The sequence below is a fragment of the Leptodactylus fuscus genome, chromosome 9, assembly GCF_031893055.1.
Source record: "Leptodactylus fuscus isolate aLepFus1 chromosome 9, aLepFus1.hap2, whole genome shotgun sequence".
NCBI lineage: Eukaryota > Metazoa > Chordata > Amphibia > Anura > Leptodactylidae > Leptodactylus > Leptodactylus fuscus.
Window position 1 is genome coordinate 44,256,049 of NC_134273.1, and position 20,848 is coordinate 44,276,896.

General features: G+C 41.2%; 2 protein-coding genes across 2 annotated transcripts in view; both read left to right on the top strand.

The window, feature by feature from the left end:
• PMM1 (phosphomannomutase 1) overlaps positions 1-20,848 on the top strand; it is a 131,303-nt gene that overhangs the window by 60,180 nt on the left and 50,275 nt on the right. The gene's annotated exons all lie outside the window — the stretch shown is intronic.
• POLR3H (RNA polymerase III subunit H) lies at positions 4,319-18,095 on the top strand. Its single transcript, XM_075287347.1, has 7 exons — positions 4,319-4,393; positions 5,675-5,803; positions 7,052-7,148; positions 10,706-10,792; positions 12,708-12,771; positions 13,567-13,771; positions 15,003-18,095. Exons 2-7 carry the CDS (start codon positions 5,693-5,695, stop codon positions 15,054-15,056), a joined length of 618 nt encoding a protein of 205 aa, XP_075143448.1. The 5' UTR covers positions 4,319-4,393; positions 5,675-5,692; the 3' UTR covers positions 15,057-18,095.

Here is a 20,848-nt window from a genome sequence, read left to right on the forward strand (position 1 = left end):
GACAGGAGGAAAAGAAGAAGGAGGAGTTTTGCAGGGCTGTCCCATTAAAGCCACAGTCTGAATAGCAATGTGCCAGGCTGCAGCGAATACCTAGCTAACACACTTGTCTGTGCTAAGAGGGTATGGCATACTAACCCATTGCCCACCAGGCCTCCTGCCACCTTCATTTCATGTGCTTTTATATTATTAACAACCATTTTTTTCAGATAGGAATAATATCAATGTAAATAACCCATATGTATGAGGAAAGGCATTTCTTTACGTTTTTAAGGTGTTTCCTGATGTTGCTGAAATGTTCTTAATAAAGCCAGGTTCACACAAGTTTTTATGTGTTTAAAACTGCATTACAATTTTCTTAAATGACAGTTGGCTTCTGAAGGTGTAAGCATTTTAAGGGTATTTTGGGGTCACACACAGCAGAAACCTGCCCACATGTGGTAGCCAATAGTTCCAAAATTGTGCATCTAGTGCCAGCCGCAGGTGAGCGGTGTCTCGGGGCATGTGGATACTGAAACATTTTTAGGCTCAACTGGGGTTCAAGAAATTGGACCAACAGGGCATGTCTTGTGGATAAAGCGACAGTGTGAGGGGGCATTCACACTACGTATACTGAAGCTTATTCTGAACGAAAAACACGTTCAGAATAAGCGGCGTATAAAGCAGCTCCATTCATTTCTATGGGAGCCGGCATACGAGCGCTCCCCATAGAAATGAATGGGCTGCTTCTTTCACTACGAGCAGTCCCATTGAAGTGAATGGGAAGTGCCAGCGTGTACGCCGCTTATTCTGAACGTGTTTTACGTTCAGAATAAGCTTCAGTATACGTAGTGTGAATGCCCCCTTAACCAGTTTTGGCCCCATGCCGTACATTTGTGGCACAATGATGTTGATGGCTCAGTAACTTAGCCTGCACCATTAGATACACCCATGACTGGAGAAAACTCAGATGTCTAATTCCTTAGATGGTGGAGTCTATGTTATTTTACAGTACGACCTGCTCACTCATCCTCCTCTCCCCTCCCGCGATAGTCCTTCTGTTAGGTTCTGCTGGAGATGGTATATTGACAGCCATTGGTTTTGCAGGGTATTATGTCAATGATCAGAAGATGCTTTATTATGAAAAAAAAATAAAAACCAATACAATACCAGACATGGTTTACCCTTTGTTGGCCCATGTCTTGTCACCCTCTGTCTGTCCCTACATCCAGACAGAAATTTACAGCAGCATAGCTGGCATAGATTTCAGTCATCGTTTACGTCACAAAACTGGCGTCCGTTATGATAAATTTGTCTGGCCTGTCCACACCATGACTTTGTCATGCCCTCCTTTCAGAACGTGAGGAGGGTGACAAGGAAAAATGATGTGCAAATGGCGTTTAAAGTGAGTCTGTCAGCAGTAAATTTGTTATGAACTAGTCCCATTACTTTGCAGCGGTAATTCCACAGTATGTTCTACAAAATGTCTCTGTTATTCAGCTTTGGAGACCCATTTTCATGTAAATTTCAATTTTAATCATATGCACAATAGGAAAGTGCCAGGCATAGCATTTTCCCCATCATTTGCATATGAATGAAACAGGAAAATAAGGCTCCATATTTGGAAAATATAGAATCACCTCTACAAGGTAATGTGGTTTGGTTTAGGACTAAATTCTAGTGTTTTTTTCCTTCAAAAAAGTGTTGTAAGGAAACTATACATCTTCTCAAGTGTGTTTTAAAGATAAAAAGCACAAACTAAATATTACAATAAAATAACATGAAAGGGGGTAAGAGGGGGGTTAAGCTTTTTATGGCCTACCCTCAGGATAGGCCAAACATACCAGATTTGTACAACCCCTATAACCCCTTCCTGCTCTGTTCAGGAAACTACACCAAGTAAACAAATGCAGAGAATGCCGGGAGCGCCCAGAGAAACTTAGAAATCACTGAAAACACTGCTGAAGGTATTTGGGTGCATTTATTAACCCATTAATAGCACGTTCTTTAAAAAAAACAAACCAAAAAACAATTTTTTGCCTGGAAAACCCCTTTAAGGTTAAACCTCCATGTAGCAGGCCACAGCAAAAAATGTCGTGGTAGCGCATTGCAGTTTTTCCTGCAAAGGTTTTCACAGAGAGACAGACTTTCTGCTTCTATTATACTAATAGGGAAACCGCCGGTGTTTACTTAGGTATAATTGACATGCTGCGATTTCTATTTCCATATTTTTCCGTAACGTGTGGATGGGATTCCAAGTGTATGAGACTGATAACCTATCCTTAGGGTAGGTCATCAATATAAAATAAGACGTGGTCTGATATCCGAGAACCCCGCCAATCAGCTGTTCTCCGTAATTATTGTACAGAGAGCAGAGCTGGAAGCAGGTAGCTCTGTTCGCTGGTTGCTCTGAGTTACTTCAGCTCAGGAGTAAGCAAATGGGAGCTAAGGGTGCATTCACACTACGTATACGGCAGCTTATTCTGAACGTAAAACACGTTCAGAATCAGCGGCATATAAAGCAGTTCCATTCATTTCTATGGGAGCCGGCATACGTATAATGGGCTGCTTTTTTCACTACGAGCAGTCCCATTGAAGTGAATGGGAAGTGCCCGTGTGTACAGCTAGCTCTGCTCATGCCGAGCCGTACACGCGAGCACATCCTATTCACTTCAATGGGACTGCTTGTAGTGAAAAAAGCAGCCCATTAATTTCTATGGGGAACGCTCGTATGCTGGCTCCCATAGAAATGAATGGAACTGCTTTATACGCTGCTGATTCTGAACGTGATTTACGTTCAGAATAAGCTGCCGTATACGTAGTGTGAATGCACCCTAAGACCCAATAACTTAGCACAGTCACTACACCGAAAACAACTATCTGCTTCTGGCTCTGTAAAGTGACTGTTGACTCTGTGGGCATGCGCAGTCTGCTCTGCCCAAGGATCAAGGCCTAGAAGTTACAAGCCACCCCCGGAAGAAGAGGATGCCGCTGACGAAGATGAAGGTGGTGCTGATGAGAGTTCTCTCACAAAGAAACAAAGAAAGCACTGACACTTCTCCCTTCTGCTAAATCCACTCATGAGTTCCAGGCCCAGGTGTTTTTTTTTCCGCAGACTGTTGACCTATCTGCAGCATAGGCTAGCAGTATCGGACTGGTGGGGCTCCCACACTGAATTTGGTAACACGCATCTCTGGTCCTGGCACCACCACTGCCACTTCGCTTGGACTGATGTAGATTATACAGCCTGGTCACGGTTGGAAGGAAGGACTTGCGATAGCGCTCCTTCTCACACTTGGGGTGAAGCAGATGGTCACTTACAGTGCTGCCAAGTTCCATCAGGGTCCCATACATGGGGTGGGACTTGTTCTCCAGGATGGAGGTCACCACAGACAGTATCCTTCTGTCACCCACCACCTGTACTGGGTCCAGGGGGTTCCCCAGGACAGAGCTGGCCCTCCTGATCAGCCTGTCAAGTCTATTCTGTCCCTGGTTGATATACTGCTCCCCCAGCAGGCCACACTGAAAAAGATGGCTGAAGCAACCACAGAGTTGAAAAGGCCCTAAGAAGTGTTCCCTGGCCTCTGAAGGCCCTCAGCCTCCTGAGTAGGTAGAGTCTGCTGTGGCCCTTTCTGTGCAGCAACTCCAGGTGATCAACCCAGTCTAGTTTATTATTGAGGCGCACGCCCAGGTACTTATAGGTCCTGACTATATCAATGCATGTCCCTTGGATCTCCACCGGGGTCGGAGCACCTCTCTGTTTACTAAAGTCCACCACCATCTCCTTGGTTTTCCCAGCATTAATCCTGAGCTGGTTCTGCTGGCACTATTCAACAAAATCCTGGTTTAAGATAAGGCCATCAGTATAAAAAAAAACAAAACCCACCTGAGGGCCCATAAACATTCTTTGTACAATATCCCGCATACACTATTAACCCTCATATTTTAAGGGTTTGTTCACACAGTTGGCCGCTGCTTATTTTCTGTCTTGGGAATGTATAATGTACAGCAGAGCCTGATATGCTGAGACAGACCTACACCACGTGTGGAGTTATGCTGCAGGTATACTATGCAGAATGTGCACAAATCTGCTGCCATTGTACAACACAGCAGTTACCACCAGCGCCTGTGCGCCCCGTGTGCACACTACAGAAGGGGAAGGCGATGTCTAAGGCTGCACCCTGCCCCTTCTACACATACAGCACCTCTGTACAACATATCACATACACAGCTCTGCACCATGCGCAGTCCACACAACACACAGCTCCTCCAGCACAACAGCAAGCCCTGACTCCGCCTACACACGTGACTGATCACATGCTATGACATCATCATAGGTCCTTTCGCTTTACTTCCTAAGATCCAGCACCTACATGAAACCTGTTACACGTGCAGTAGGAGGCTAGCAGGACTGCAGGTACGGAAGGCTCACTTCTTACCGCACCGAGAGTAATGGACGTGGGGTGCACAGCAGCCTATAGGAGCACTGACCCTACAAAATTGCATTGCATCAGTACTGTCTGTCAGCTCAAGTTTCATCTCTGATGAAATTGCTGCAGAGGGAGAGTGGAGAAGTACTGGTAGCAGCATTGATAGCGGTAGTAGTAGTAGAGCATTGATAGCGGTAGTAGTAGTGTATTGATAGTAGTAGTAGAGCATTGATAGCGGTAGTAGAGTATTGATAGTAGTAGTAGTAGAGCATTGATAGCGGTAGTAGTAGTGGAGTATTGTAGCAGTAGTTAAGGGAGCCTTCACACGGAGTAACAAGCCGCTCGTTTTGTCCCAAATACACGTGTAAAATCTAGTAAGCCATTGAGTTCAATGTTTTTTTTTTTTTCGTATAACGCGCGTAATTATGTGCATGTAAATTTACGCACGTTATAAAAAAAAAAACAACCCAAAACCATTGACCTCAATGGCTTACTAGATTTTACACGTGTATATGGGACAAAATGAGTGGCGCGTTACTCCGTGTGAAGGCTCCTTTATAGTATTAGTAAAAGTATTGTTATTAGTATCAGTAGCATTGGTGGTGGTAGTAGTAGTATTGGTAGTAGTATTGATAGCGGTATTATTGATAGTAGTATTAGCAGCAGTAGTATTGGTAGTTGTATCGATAGCTGTAGTACAAAGTTGACAGAGGTTTCCTCTGCGAACTTTGATTCAATTATACCTATAGGGAAACCGCCAGGGTTTCCGTAGGCATAATTAAAATGCTACGATTTATAAAACCACGCCGGTTTCTTTGTTGCAGATTTTGTTTCATTTTTTTGATTCAAAGCCAGGAGTGGATTAAGCAGAAGTTATAAGTACAAGAACTTCTTTTATATGTTCCATTCCTTTTATAGCCACACCTGGATTTTGCTCAAACACAGCAAAATCTTAAAAGCCTTATGTGCACCCAACCTGACCATCTGAATACAAACTAAGTCCTGCAGATACAAAGTGTAGCTAAACTAAACCTGCCGTATACGATACTGCTTACAAGCTGGAAAATATTAGGGACCTCCGGGCTACGATTTTATCATCCTCTGTGGTTGAGAACGTTGACTCTTATTACAGTAATGAGATGCAGGACAGTGCTGGTATTATTACATTGTTTTCTTATTGTATTTACTAACATCCACAGAATGTATTTCTAAACTTAAGGGTTTTATTACTAATATTTTGTTATATATTTTGTTTTCTCTATTTTCAGCCCTGGTCAGTTTCCAGTATGTTTGTCCTAGTAGAAATGGTGGACACTGTTCGGACAACACCATGGCAGTTTGAACGCAAACTAAATGACTCAATTGCTGAAGAACTAAACAAGAAATTGGCCAATAAGGTGGAATATGGTGCAAGATAATTTGTGAAAGTGTATGTATGTATATATATATATATATATATATATATATATATATATATATATATATATATATATTTTGTGTATGTCAGGGGTTGCTAGGTGGGGTGGCATAGACACACAAGTCCAGTTTCTTTAGTCCAAAACAAAGGTAGAGTTTTAGTTTCACTCAAAAATATAGTCCAGCAACAAAAGGAAACAATACAAAAATAAATCCCTGCCCGGCTAGGCTCTAACTAAACATAGAATAGGTTACCTCACCTAGGATAACAGAAATCAAAAGCCAGTAGAATCACTCAGGACACAGCTCCATAAATATGACTTCTCTGTTGGCTCTCCAGCCAAGCTCTGCCCCCCCCGCTGCTGGAGCTGGCTTCTTAAACCTCCTTGACGAGCAGATTCTCTGCAGCCGAGTCGCTGCCGGAACATCCCCAAAGTGTAGACTGGAGGGGGGTGGAATGACAGGTCCCACTACCAACAAACATTCCTTCTGGAGTTTTCTCATCCCACCCACCTTAGTAGTCTGGGTGAGCTGTACACCCCCCTCCATTACCTGACCAGCCATCTGCTTACAATATATATATATATATATATATATATATATTATATATCTGGTATCATCAGTTTTTAAACTTTTGATTGACTTCTATAACATGTGAAAAAGTGACCCTAAATGGCAGTAAATCACTGTATTAGTCTAAGGCTGCACAGTACAGGCCCTTACGCACTGTGACTCTCAATCCCCAGTGCAGCTGGCTCATGGTTGAAAACCATGACTAAACACATAGTAATAATTTCAGAACCCATAGTCCAGTGCCAGGATGGAATATCTTCAAATCCCACTTACTACACTGCTACTGTACATTGCAGCCAGTTAGCCTCCTTCTGTTTTGCCTTGACTAAACCACTGCTAACTCACCCCTGTGTGTCACTGGCCTAAGGGTATCCAAAATCTACTGTAACCAGCTGTTAGCTTTTAGGCAAATATTTACTGCACACTTCACTGCATTTATTGTGCCACCTTTGTGTGTTTGTGGATCAGTGGTGAAGCAGACAGGCAATATCCAGCATGTTTTCTCCATCAGAAGCTCCAAAATTGATGTTTTGGAGTTTTTGCTTCTGGTCAGTTCATGGCAGACTACCAGTAGACTATCACCCCGGTGACGGAGATATCGGTGCCTTTAGTTTGACATCACAATAAATGGTATTCACAATGCTCTTTTCAACCAGGTTGTGTATAACGTGGGCCTCTGCATTTGCCTCTATGACATCACGAAGCTGGAGGACTCCTACATCTTTCCTGGTGATGGAGCTTCTCACACCAAAGGTTAGTCTTAGATGTTAGCCTTGTTCTCTCCTTTTAGAGGGTTTGGTTGCAGCACTTTGCTATTATAATGAAATCTTTCAACCTAAAAATCGCTTGAATATAACCTAGAAATGAAATAGAAAACAGCAGACATGTGCCTGTTTATTTGTAAGGCCTTTTTGTGAATTGTTGTAGGAAAGTGCCAGAGAAAAAGTCTCTTTTCACGTCTTTGGTCTCTCTATGCGGCATAATTACTAATATTGTCTAATATTTAGACTGGGCAATCTGATAATTCATGAGATTTATTGCATTGGCTGATACTGGATGATGAATGTGGTGCATCTGTAGTTTAAAGAAGACCTGTCAGTAGGAGAATTATCTGATAAGACACCTTAACCCTGAGCATTTTGATGTTTTGTTTATCCAAATCTGTTCAGTCATTCCAAAGATATAAGCCCTCTTAGTATTGATGCAAATTTAGGGTCTGCTAGCCAAGTGGGTGGTTAAAATGCATGACATACAACACTAAGACCCCAGCACCAAGGAAACCACAGAATTACCCCTCATTTTGCTAACCTAATATGAATCAACACAAAAAGTTTGGGCTAAGTTCACATCAGTTTGTATAGTCTGTTCCTATCCATCATTGGATGAGAGCAACAGACTTTTAGGACGCTGGAATGACAGATGCAGATGGAGCACCCTTCATGTAGGACTTTCTCTTCCATTATAGAAGTAAACAAACAGGATAAAAGAAAGCTTCCATCATTTTTTTTTTTTTCACAGTGGAGTAAATTCAGATGAAGGGGTCTCTGTCTGCATCTGTTATTCCAGTGGGGTTATGATGGATAAGAGCAATAGACTTTTCAATCTAATCTTGAAAAGTTTATATCACCTATTCATTGCATAACACATACCGTAAGCTGTTGGTCTTATCGGATCTCCACTGTGTATTTATCAAAAAAAAAGTTTTTTCCATTTTGGTGGATCCCCCCAATCTTCATTCTACGTTGCTGTCCATCAAGTATCCTTATTTTTTTGGGATGGAACAAAAGTGCTCTGCATATCCAACTTTTGTCTCCAAACAAGAGCAAATACATGGTGGAAATGCTCCAAACGCACACCTTGGATGGTTTTAAAAACTCATTGAAATCCTTGAGTCTTTTAAATGAGCTGTTCTAATGAAAAGATCACAGAAACTGATTATCTGCGGAGACACCAACGCACATGTGAGCCCAGTATCTTATCGGCATGTGCACCAGCTCTTAGGCACCAGAATTTTGACAAATGTTTTTGTTAGTAAATCTGACCCTTTGTTTCAACTACCATATATACTCGAGTATAAGCCGAATTTTTCAGCCCAGTTTTTGTGCTGAAAAAGCCCCCCTCGGCTTATACTTGAGTCAGCAAAAAAAAATAAATTTTTTCTTTAAGGAGGGAGGGTCTATGATCAGCCACAATATTAATGTATAGAATCTCCCATAAAATAGTGCAAAAGAAAAAAAAAAAGAAGATTTTAAAAACATAAAAGTTCTAAAACACTCCTTTTCCTAGAATACATACAAAAGTAGAAAATTACTGTGAAACGCATACACATTAGGTATCCCTGTGTCTGAAAGTGCCCGGTCTACTGAATATAGGGGATCTGCAGTGCTCCTGTTCCGTCGGGAAGGGGTTTATAGAAGCACTGCAGATACCCTATATTCAGCCAGACTGAATTCCAAGTGGGGGGGAAGAAAAAACCCAGTCCTGAAGCTCAGGGAAGGGGCAGACAGACAACCAAAACACCCCCTCCCCTTTCCAAGCAACTACTGCACCCAAAAACTCCGGCCATTTTAATTTTTGAAATTTTCAAGTAGCTGCTGCATTTCCCCCCCTAGGCTTATACTCGAGTCAATAAGTTTTCCCAGTTTTTTTGTGGTAAAATTAGGGGGGTCGGCTTATATTCGGGTCGGCTTATACTCGAGTATATACGGTAGTTTGTCAGAAGTCATCATGGCTTTGCTTGGAGTTGGTTGCATTTTTTGCAGTAGAGGAAGGGTATAGGTTACTTTCTCCCAACCCTGTTTTTGGTACTTTTTGAATATTGTGGTACTTTATTATAGAAATACTGTTTTTTAGTTAATGAAATATTTTTAACATTTCTCATTGTTCGTTTTCCAGTATTTACAAAATGCAGGATCTGTGCACAAAATTTATTGAAGGCTGTGGGAGGCCTAAAAAAATTTGTTTTTTTATTATGTCTTGTATGCCAAATAACTGGGATGCAATGCATAACAAATCTGCCCCTTAGAGTGAGCTCAAACTGCTTAGAAATTCTGCACATTTTTTGGCTCCTTTTTTGTCACACTTTGGTGTGACAAAAAAGGAGCCAAAAAATGTGCAGAATTTCTAAGCAGTTTGAGCTCACTCTAAGGGGCAGATTTGTTATGCATTGCACCCCAGTTATTTGGCATACAAGACATAATAAAGCCACAATTAGGCCAGAGCCCCATGGGCCCGAACTGCCGCGCTAAAACCCTGCGGCAACAACCGCGGCGTGAACGCATTGCTGTTCTTCCTACTGCACTTTGAACAGAAAGTTTTCCTCCACGGACGTTCTTTTACAATTATATCTATGGGAAAGCCGATGGTTTTTGGAAATCGCACCGTGTCCACGCTGCAATTTTTTTCCCCGCAAAGTGGGCATGGGATTGGCATGAATCCCATCCACTTTGCAAGTACTGTAAACCGCCACGATTTTTCCCGCTGTGTTTCCGTCGCGGCCTTTCCGGCCCGTGGGGCCCCGATCTAATTCGTTTTTTTTGCGCAAAGATTTGCAACTTTTTCTGTTGTTCCACCCACGCCACTTTCATCGACTGGGCATGGGGGCATTAGTTTACTGTCTGTTTCTCCAGTTTACTGGCTCAAATGATAACTGAAATATACGCCAGCTACAAGCAGTTGTCTGTGTACAGGTGCATGTCCTATACAAGAAAAAATATGTACACTGCAGCTCATGGCTGAGGTTAAAACTTCTCCCATTGCCTGCAGAACTCCTGATTCATAGATAGATTTTGATGAACTTTATTTAATTGTTTCAATTCCATGCGTTAGACATGAGAAAGGACTATTGTCCTGCCGCTCAACCCCCTGCGCGCCGGCCGCTCCCATTCATTCCTATGGGAGCATGCTATTCGAAACTAGCAGCTTTACGCTGGTTTCACACCAGCGTCTGGACTCCGTTATCAGGTTTCTGTCTTCTGCATGCAGAAGACGGAAACCTGTCATGTAGAGTCCGTCCGTGAGCGCTGGTGAGGCTATATAGGCTTTCAATCTTTCTGTCACTGTTTGGTTTTTTTTTTTTTTGTTTGGTTTTTTTTTTTTTTAAGTTGCCTCAACAGAGAATTTCAAGGCAAAGCAAAAGTGCCAGATCTTATTTTTCTGAGGTCCTCTTTTTAAATGCAACGTAAATGGTTGCTATTGGTAACATTTCCTTTCTTTTTTTTCCTTCGTACATATTTTTGACAATTCTCCTTCTTTTGTATTTGCAGTAGTTAAGTGCTTGATTTCTCCTTGTTCTTTTGTTTGTCTTTTAGTCCATTTCCGGTATGTTGTCTTTCATCCTTTTCTTGATGAGATCCTAATGGGAAAAATCAAAGGCTGTAGCCCTGAAGGAGTTCATGGTAAGTGTGCGAAATACAAATGGAGATCACCGAGCCGATCCTTGTGTATTACCTTCTGTATAAACGGTAATAAGTACAGACAAAAATGCCTGTTCACCTTAGCGAGTTGTAAGGATGTCACAACAACCTGTATGCGTTATAACACCAATCCCAATGTCCAAGAAAGGAGAGGGGAAGGAAGCAGCTGGAAAGACGTCACAGGTACATGGAAGTGAAGAACAAATAGGACCAGCCTAATCCAAAGATTTGGCGAAAGGACCAGCGCTCACCCAGGGATGAATAAAAGAACTTCTTTATTACGTAACAGCACACAATGCGTTTTGTGCCTAATATGGCCCTTTCCATAATATCCACACAGTATTATATGCTCCACAGCAGTTCCTTACATACATATATACATACATACACACAAACACACAGTATTATACTTACCTGAAGTCCCATGAATTGCACCTGGGCGTCGTCCTTCTTTTTCCTGCAGGCGCTGATGACTTGCGTTATCATGCCTGCGTTGGGGCAGAGGTCACACTCTGCAGTCAGTGTAGGCCACAGACCGCGGCATCCACTGACAGTTTTCAGCTGTATGTGCATTTGCACATGCAGCTGATAGCAGCGATCGTTCACCAACAGGGAATCCTGTACCAGACTCCCCACCCTTCGGTCAAGGGCAATATAATACAACAAAGAAGAAAAACTGACTTACGCGTTTCGGAATTTAAAGTTCCTTACTGATGCTACTGTTTTAGTTAGGAACTTTAGGTTCCGAAACACGTAAGCCAGTGTTATGCTTCCTTCCAATTGTTGGTGTTTTTGCATACTTATTTGAATATGGATACAATAAAAGTTAAGTTTTTACTTTTGAGATACTCATGGACTGCTAGATCTCCATTTTTTTTTTTTTTATTCTTTCATGCATAAAATAAGGCCCCGCACAACTGTATGAACACAAAAATAAAGTCCACAATGAAAAATGGCTGCAGAGTGAATGGAAAAAGGCTGTTATTACATTGAATGAAACGGTGAAGGTCATGGTACTCTAGTGTCTCAGGTCCTTCAGAAAGCTACATTCTTATCATTGCCCTATCCTGAGGATAGTTCATCAGTAGGACTGGACAACGCATTTAATTTTCTTTCTATGCATGCAGAACAGTAATGTTTTCCCTATATAAATAATGTGTGTATTATTTATTTGCTTTGCTGCAAACTTTGCACTTCTCTTTTACTCTTCTGGAAAAAAATGTAGTTCTATCTCTGATGGCTGCTTTTACATGTGAATCTGTGGGTTACGTATGAATCTGTATGGTCAGGGGTTTACCTTGGACATGCGTGCTGGGAGATTTTCCGGGTGCATTCACACTGCGTTTTGTGGCGCTGTTTTTGCCACAAAACTCATGTGAAGTATCAGCGCTGTAAAACAGAATCCCATTGAGTTCAATGGGTTCCGTCTTACACGTGCTACACATTGAACTCAATGGGAGGCTTTTTTTACCCATTGATTTCAATGTGTCATGTGTAACACACATTGAAATCAATGGGTAAAAAAAAAAAGCCTTCCATTAAGTTCAATGTGTAGCGCGCGTAAGACTGAACCCGTTGAACTCAATGGGATTCTGTTTTACAGCGCTGATACTTCACACAAGTTTTGTGCCAAAAACAGCGCCACAAAACTCCGTGTGAATGCACCCTAATAGTATGTAGACTTCAGAGTAGATATTATATTTGACATGCTTGTGGCAAATATTCTGTGTACTTGTCATTTTCTGTAGTTGGCAGTCTTATGTAAGCATTGCGTTCCCTGAAGAAATGGATTTTCTTGGCAGGAAGTAGCTGTAAGCAGCTATTTCATTCGACATCTGTCTTATTTTGTGTCTTTTGAGAAATGGCAGGATACTAATTCATTCTTATTTCTCCTCAGTATCTCTTGGCTTTTTTGATGATATCGTTATACCACCCGAGTCCTTGCAGCAGCCGGCTAAATTGTATCCTTTCCAAACCTTCTCTGCCTTATGTATAAATAGGAATGTAATATTCATGTACTCAGAATCTGTTCCTAGGAGTCGCTTACTCTGATTATTTCATATAGCATGGATTAGAGTCACCATAAGCAATGAGAAAGAATGATCTTGAGAAATTTCAATAGGTTTGAGATGACAAGTTTTTACAACTAGCCCCGTTTTTATAGGAAATCTCCACCTGTAATGGCACTGACATCTTTTGGGTCTGTAATTTTCCTTCATTTCTTAGTATTTTCTAATATTACTTTGGAGCTTTTTTTTACACAGAGCTCTAGATTTTCTACATAGATATACAGTCATTAGAAAATCAAAGTTCACCATCTTTGAATTGTATGGGTTTACTTTTCAGAAAATATAACAAAAAAATGTGATATTTGTGGTTTGAGGACATTTACGTATAGGCATTTCAGTAAAGAACGGGAAAAAAACCACACTTATCCACACTTTGTTAAAAACCACACAGAAGTCGACCTGCGGTGTGAATGCTAAACCTGCAGCATATCGGCTTATTTTGTACATTTCATGAGCATCTGCAGCAAAGTGTCTGAAAAGTATACATGTATACTATTTGTGGCAAATCTGCAGCATTGTTTCCAGCTAAACTTACATTTTCTGTTGATTTACCTTAAAGGGGTTAGCTTAAATACCAAGGGAAAACATGGTTGCTTTCCTCCAGGACCAGTGTTGCAACTCATCCTAGACAACCCTTCTAAATGTTTCTAAAATGGCTTGTATTTGTCCCTTAAACAATTACTCCAGTGATGAGGCCGAACAAGTTTGGGTTTGGGAGTATGAAACAGAGGAAGGAGCTCATGACTTGTACATGGATATTGGGGAAGATATCCGGTTCCGTGTTGTAGATGAAACCTTCATAGACACCTCTCCAACTGGACCGAGTGCTAGTGAGTCCTCTTCCACAGCTACAGAGGAAACCCAGCGCAAAGAAGCACCATACACACTAGTGGTAAGGGGCAAGATAATTGAACTAATGTTACAATGAGGAAAAAAAACTGTCAGCATTTGTTTCTTATGGAAGCTTCCCGTCTAACTTCCATAACAGAAGTTGATGTGGAGAGTATGGGAGTGTTACCTGACCCCACACTACAGATATTGAAGTGACTAAATGTACAGGCGATCCAACAACACCCACAACCAGCTGCCTAAGTGGGGTAACAGAGTTTTCCTTCTTCTTCATTGTTTAACAAGCACAGAATTTTTCATGGTGCCTGCGCCTGCTACACCACCATTCTATATAAAGGGGTTTTCTGATGACCTATCCACAAGATAAGAAGGTACCGCTGGGAGCCCTACCAATCTCGAGAACTGCAGAGACTGATCAGAAATTGAATGCCACTGCTCCATTCATTTTAATGGGAGTGTCATAAAAAGTTGAAACTAAACTATCTTGGGTAGTTTTATTTAAATCAATGGAGCTGGCAGACATTTACGACCAACTACTTCAGCCATACCAGTCTGTAAAAAGAGCCCAAACCATCAGATCTTCTGATCGATGTACATCCGAGCTGTCAGAACTCCACAAGTTAGCAAGTCACCCCCTGTCCTATGGTTAGGACTAACTTGTTTTAAATTTCTTGTTACCAGACAACCCTTGTAAATGGGATAGGGTTGTAGTGGGATGTAGTACCAGGCACAACTCCTACAAAAAGCATAGACCTGTGCCTGGTAAACAGAAGAGGACACACCAGGAGGACCCCTCCAGTCACCTGATTTGAGGGTTCAAGGAGTTGGCCACGTTTATTCTGAAATTGATGCCATGTTGTCTGCTTTCAACAAATACACAGCTTAACACTAAAATAGCAACACCAAGGAGGACACATCTCGGAATTATGGAAATCACAGGATCGATAGACATGTTAATGATATGTAAATGCTTAAAAAAAAAAAAAAAGGAAAACGTCTCGACTTATTTAGTATTGAGTATGATTGCCACAAGTAAAAATACACATATATGCCTTGGAACACTATCAATTAAGTTACTAATGGTTGTCTGAGAAAAGTTACATCGCCCTGAATGCAAATCTACTGTACGTTGTTTTTTTTTTTTGTTAGGTTTTATTGTAAGTGTGAAAATTGTATGGTGAATGGCTTGATATCTGTGAATGAAACATTAGGTTTTTTTTTATTGACATTATTATTATTATTGATAATAATGGCTTATGTTTCTGATTCCATAGGGGTCCATAAGTGAGCCTGGACTGGGACTTCTTTCCTGGTGGACAAACAACTGAAGATCTAGGAATCTATTTACTGCTAAACACTAGAGAAACTTTTTATTGAACAAATCGAGCCAGCCTAATGTTTCCAGGATTATATCCTCATCGTTACACCTCATGGAATCACAATTTATGGAAAATAATATATTGTGAATATGAGTTTAGGCTGGGAGTGCTCAAGGGACAGTCTTGTGAGAACTCTTTATACTAGAAGGGCTTTTTATTTATCGTTGTTATATGAACATATATGTTTATTTAAGAAATCTTTTGACACATGTACATTTACTTTTCTAAAATTATATAATGCAATGTAATTATGTTTAGTTTTTTTTTTTTTTTTTTTTTTTTAAACCTTAGCATTGTGAATGAAGAAAATTGTCTTCGCAATGTCTTGGGGTACAGTAACATCTACCAGGCATTGCAAAAGTGTATGCTCAGTACTCAGGAATGGCTTTACTATGGTAAAGAAACGCCATACTAATATTTTTTTATAGCGCCAACATATCCCACTGCATTTAATAAAATAGAGGGTACACATGCAGACAAAATAGAATATAACAGACTAATAAATTAATTTACAGTATTGTATATAGTAGTGAAAGCCCTAGTCATAGGAACTTACAATCTATGAGAGGAGGAAGAAGGGGTTACACAAAAGGAAAAAGTGATTGTACACTGTAAGATGAAGAAACACAAATAAAGTGACATCTGAATTACAGATATGAAGTGCCTTGGGTTGTGAGGTTACTGTTAGGTGAAGCCATCAGGTTTCCAATAAATAATGTAAAAGGGCAAAGTAAACAGAGAAGTATTATCTTGGGGAGATTAGATTAGGTTATATGATAAGCCTGCCTAAAAATGTGGGTTTTCATGTTTGAAAGTTCTACGTTAATCTGATGGTCCAGGATAGCTTATTCCAGAGAATTGGTGCAACTCAAGAGAGTTCTTGGAAACTGGATTGGGAGACTTGGATTATGAAAGCAGAACATAGAGCAAGTACAGTTGGAGACAGAGGAGATGTAGGAAAGTACAGCACGGAGGAGAGGTAAACCTAGAAGTCATGGAAAGTAAATAAATAAGCTTGTTCACAGTATTTTCCATCTGCAGAATTTTCTACAGGTTCTTGAAGCAAGTAAGAGGATACAGTAGAAATAGTAATAATATACTCATTAAAATCTTCGGAGTATTTAGAGTGGGTGTGCAGATGATAAGACAGTGCCTAGATGGCTACATGATGGGGGATAGAAGAGTACAGGGACTTTACGTCACATGTTAACCATTTGTGCTCAGAAGTCCAGGTGAAATCTTTGAATATACGTAGAAGATCTTTTGTGTCTTTAACCCCTTCCTGCCGATGGCATTTTTTGATTTTCGTTTTTGACTCCCCTCCTTCTAAACCCCATAACTTTTTTTATTTCTCCGCTCCCAGAGCCATATGAGGTCTTAATTTTTGCGGGACAAATTTTTCTTCATGATGCCACCATTAATTATTCTACATAATGTACTGAGAAGCAGGAAAAAAAATTCAGAATGGGGTGGATTTGAAGAAAAAATGCATTTCTGCGACTTTCTTACGGGCTTTGGTTTTACGGCATTCACTGTGCAGCCAAAATGACATGTCCCCTGTATTCTGTGTTTCGGTGTGGTTCCAGGGATACCAAATTTATATGGTTTTATGTACATTTTGACCCCTTAAAAAAAAAATCCAAAACTGTGTTAATTTTTTTTTCTCTAAAAGTCGCCATATTCCGACGGCCGTAACTTTTTTATACGTAAGTGTACAGGGATGCATAGGGCGTCTTTTTTTGCGGGGCCGGGTGTACTTTTTAGTTCTACCATTTTCGGGAAATGTTATTGCTTTGATCACTTTTTATTCAAATTTTTATCAGAATCAAAACAGTGAAAAAACGGCGGTTTGGCACTTTTGACTTTTTCCCGCTACAGCGTTTACCAAACAGGAGATAGAGTGGGCGATTTCGGACGCAGGGATACCTAACGTATATGTTTCACAGTTTTTAACTACTTTTATATGTGTTCTAGGGAAAGGAGGGTGATTTGAACCTTTTAATACTTTTTTTTTTTGGATTTATTAGACCCCCTAGGGGTGTTGAACACCAGGGGGTCTGATCACTAATGCAATGCATTACAATGCTAATGCATTGCAAAAAATCATCCTTTCTTTTGCAGGCTGCATAGACCAGCCTGCAAAAGAGAGAATTTGCAGACAAGCCTGGGAGCCTTGTAAAGGCTCCCGGCTGTCATGGCAACGTGACGTCGGCCCTGGATCATGCTCCAGGAGCCGGCGATCCCGGGCAAAATGGCGGCGCCGGCGCTTTTGACCATGGCGCCGGAGGGGTTAATGCTACTGCTTAAAGCAGTAGACACCCGGCGGCTATGGCGGTCGCCATAGTTACAGACCCGACATGCGCCGTACAATTACGGCGCATGTCGGGAAGGGGTTAATAAAGCCTGGAGTTCTGACCACCAAATGCTGTAACAGTGTCAATCCAGGAGCTCACTCGTTCACTAAGTGAGTCGATCCCTGAAATAATCAGTCTGAGAGGAGGTGGAAACTTGTCCATATGCACTTTCGGTAGACCGTGAAAAATCGGTGTAACAGGGTCCTGTACATGTAAAAACTCCATCTCCTATCAGTAATTAGACCTAATTCTACACCTTCTTTTAGAATGTTAAAAAGGTTGTTAGAGTAAATCCTAGTCAGATCTGATGTTAGTTTTTCATATGTTGTAATGTCATTCCTGTACACTATCTCCGTAGTCTACAGTATTAAGGACAACCACCTTCCCTCCCTTGTCAGCCATTCTCACAACTAATCTGGTATCATCCTGTAAATCCTGCAGACAATTCCTCTCTTCTATAGTTAGGTTTTGCATGTGTATGCGTCTTTTACTATGTAGTTTAACAAGGTCCTGTTCTACCACATTTTGGAAATATTCCAGGGCTGGTACTCTGGACGATATGGGATAGTACCTGGGATTAGAAATGAACACTTTGGAACTTCGTATGTCCCTGATTTCTGGGGTAATATTTTATAGGGATTGCATATCAACTAAACAGACTTGTTCCTGAAAACTTAATTTATCAAATTCATTTCTTGTGGTTATGTCTATGTTGTTTTCTGTATTTTTACTTTCATGTTGAGTAAAGAAGTGTCGTTTGACGGTTAAAGACCTTACAAATTTATTTGCATCCAATAGTGTATCAAAAATATAGAATTTTTTGGTCAGTACGAAACCCAGACCCTTATCTAATAATTTGTAGCATGTTTCAGAGAGTGGCATGTTAGAAAGATTTAATACTCTATATTTATTTTCAAGAGAGGATTGGGAGATACATTGTGCAGATAAATCTGGAAACAATCATTTTTATTCTGTACCATGTCTTCTGTCTCTTTATGTCCGACACACATTTGCAACCTGTTGTTACCTAATTATGTCTGTCTGTGTGTGTAGACGGGAGTGTCCTTTCATTGTTTTAGTTTGCTATATATACTTACTGTTTGTAACCTACTATTAGCCATGACTAAGGGGCCGTATTACTTACTTGGATTCTGCAGGTATTTACAGTGAGAGACTTCAGCAGAGGGATCCACTCCCCATTTTGCCCTCCTGTCTCATGTTCATTAGTATTACCTGTCCAATTGCAAGCAATCATTGTAAAAGTAAAACCAGCCCTCATAGTACAGGCAGTGGTATAACAATTGGGGTCGCAGAGGGTGTGACAAAGACCAGAGGGGTACGGGGACACGGACCATCATGATAGTTCCTCAACCACTATACATATTGTTAATGGAAAGGGGTACAGCTATTGTCAGGCCACTTTCCAGTTAATGCCAGACCAGTGGAGATGACAAAAAATAAAAAAAATTTAGACTCCGCATCCTTTCTGGGGCTCTTCCTGCCAGTGACTCAGGGCACAAATCCCGCCCTTCCCCCACCATCACTACTGGGGCCCAAGCAGTGACGTCTAGAGCACTTGACCTCAGTCGTCAAGCAGAAGAGGAGCAGGCAAGATGCTGAAGACAAGTCGGGTGGTGCTAGGATGTGGTGTGTGGGAGGGGACGCCAGCTATTGGGGAGGGGGGCACTGTGGAGCATATTACACTGCCACAGTATTCTTACGTGCTAGGCACTTCACTGTTGACTCCCTGTATTATTGGTAACTGCAGTTGTGGGTAACTCAGCTGTATCCCCTTCAAGTATCTGAGATATCACTGCAGCACCCATAACAGTCACCAAGAATTCGCTCTAGGAAGGAAGCTTCGGACAAATGTATGAACGGGGGCTCACAAGACTTTAGGTACACCACAGAGTACCTAAAACCAGTGAACATCCAGGGGACGGGCAATGAGATAGTCAACACATATAAGTATGTGTGTGTGTTCCTCAATCATAAGCTGGACTGGACAGATCACATGGATGCACTGTACAAAAAAAAATCCAACAGTAGCCTCTACCTGCTCAGGGCCTTTGGAGTCCAGGGCACACTTCTTAGGGTCTTTTTCAACTCTAGTGGAATTGGCCATCTTCTTTGGAGTGGCCTGCTGGGGAAGTAGTAAATCAACCAGGGATAGGAATAGGCTTGACAAGCTGATTAGAAGGGCCACCTCTGTCCTGGGAAGGGCCCTGAACCCAGTACAGGTGGTGGGTGACAGAAGGATACTGTCCGTGGTGAGAATGGAGAATGGATCTGGAGAATAACTCCCATCCCAAGCATGAGACAGGAATAGCAGTGACCGACAACTTCACCCTAAATGTGACAATGAGCGCTATTGGAAGTCTTTACTCCCTGCTGCCGTTAGGCTGTACAACCATCACCAAACTAAGTAGACATCATTCCATACAGATAACTGAAAGATCCTTAAGTTGTAATAGTCCTACTACTATTTTTATCTGTACCTATTGTCACTATAATGCTTCTACCGTGGAGCATTTGTATTATCTATGATGCTGTAACACACTGAATTTCCCCATGGTGGGACAATTAAAGGATTAGCTTATCAACTACCCGTGAATACAGATCAACTTGGGTTCTAGTTCCAATCACATAACCTTTAATTGAGGAAATAAACTGGGGTGGAGCCCTAGGTAGCACTATAATTTCACCCTCCAATCCCATCCTATTCCTACCCCTTTTTCAATTGGTATTGCTCAAACCAGCTGTAAAGTCCTATTTAGGTTGCATTCACACAGTGTTTTTTTTGGTCAGGAATCTGCCTCAAAATCCTGACCAAAAAACGCCTCACAATACAGTCCTATGTAATTTTTATTTTTAAATTCTGCTAGCGGATTTTCCACTAGCGACACGTCCATTCTTCAGGCAGATTCCACCTCAGGAAATCAATACAAGTCAATGGGAAGCTGAAAACCATTAGCGGTTTTTGACAAAAAAAAAAAAAACACCTCAAGAAACACCAGGTGGATTTTCCCCCTCCCATTGATTTTTTTTTTTTTCAGGCAGAAACACCACATGAATTTTCCTGAAGAGGATTTTTCCTGACCAAATAACCCCGTGTGAACGCAGCCTTACACCAAGTCATCATGATTCAGGCCACTCCCAGTCATACGTTATCTGCAATATAAGCACTGGTTCTTCTGGCATTCAGCTTTCCTTTTGGTTTGCACATTAAATGGAAATGAATGTTTGGAAAGGAGGGGGTGGTGTGGAGAGGGGAAAGAAAAAAAAAAACCCAAAAAACTTTTGGAATATCATAAAAACTTGCTCTGGATTATACGCTATAAAAAAAAAAAATCTAAGACAATTATCTGAGTTTAATGACATGGTTGT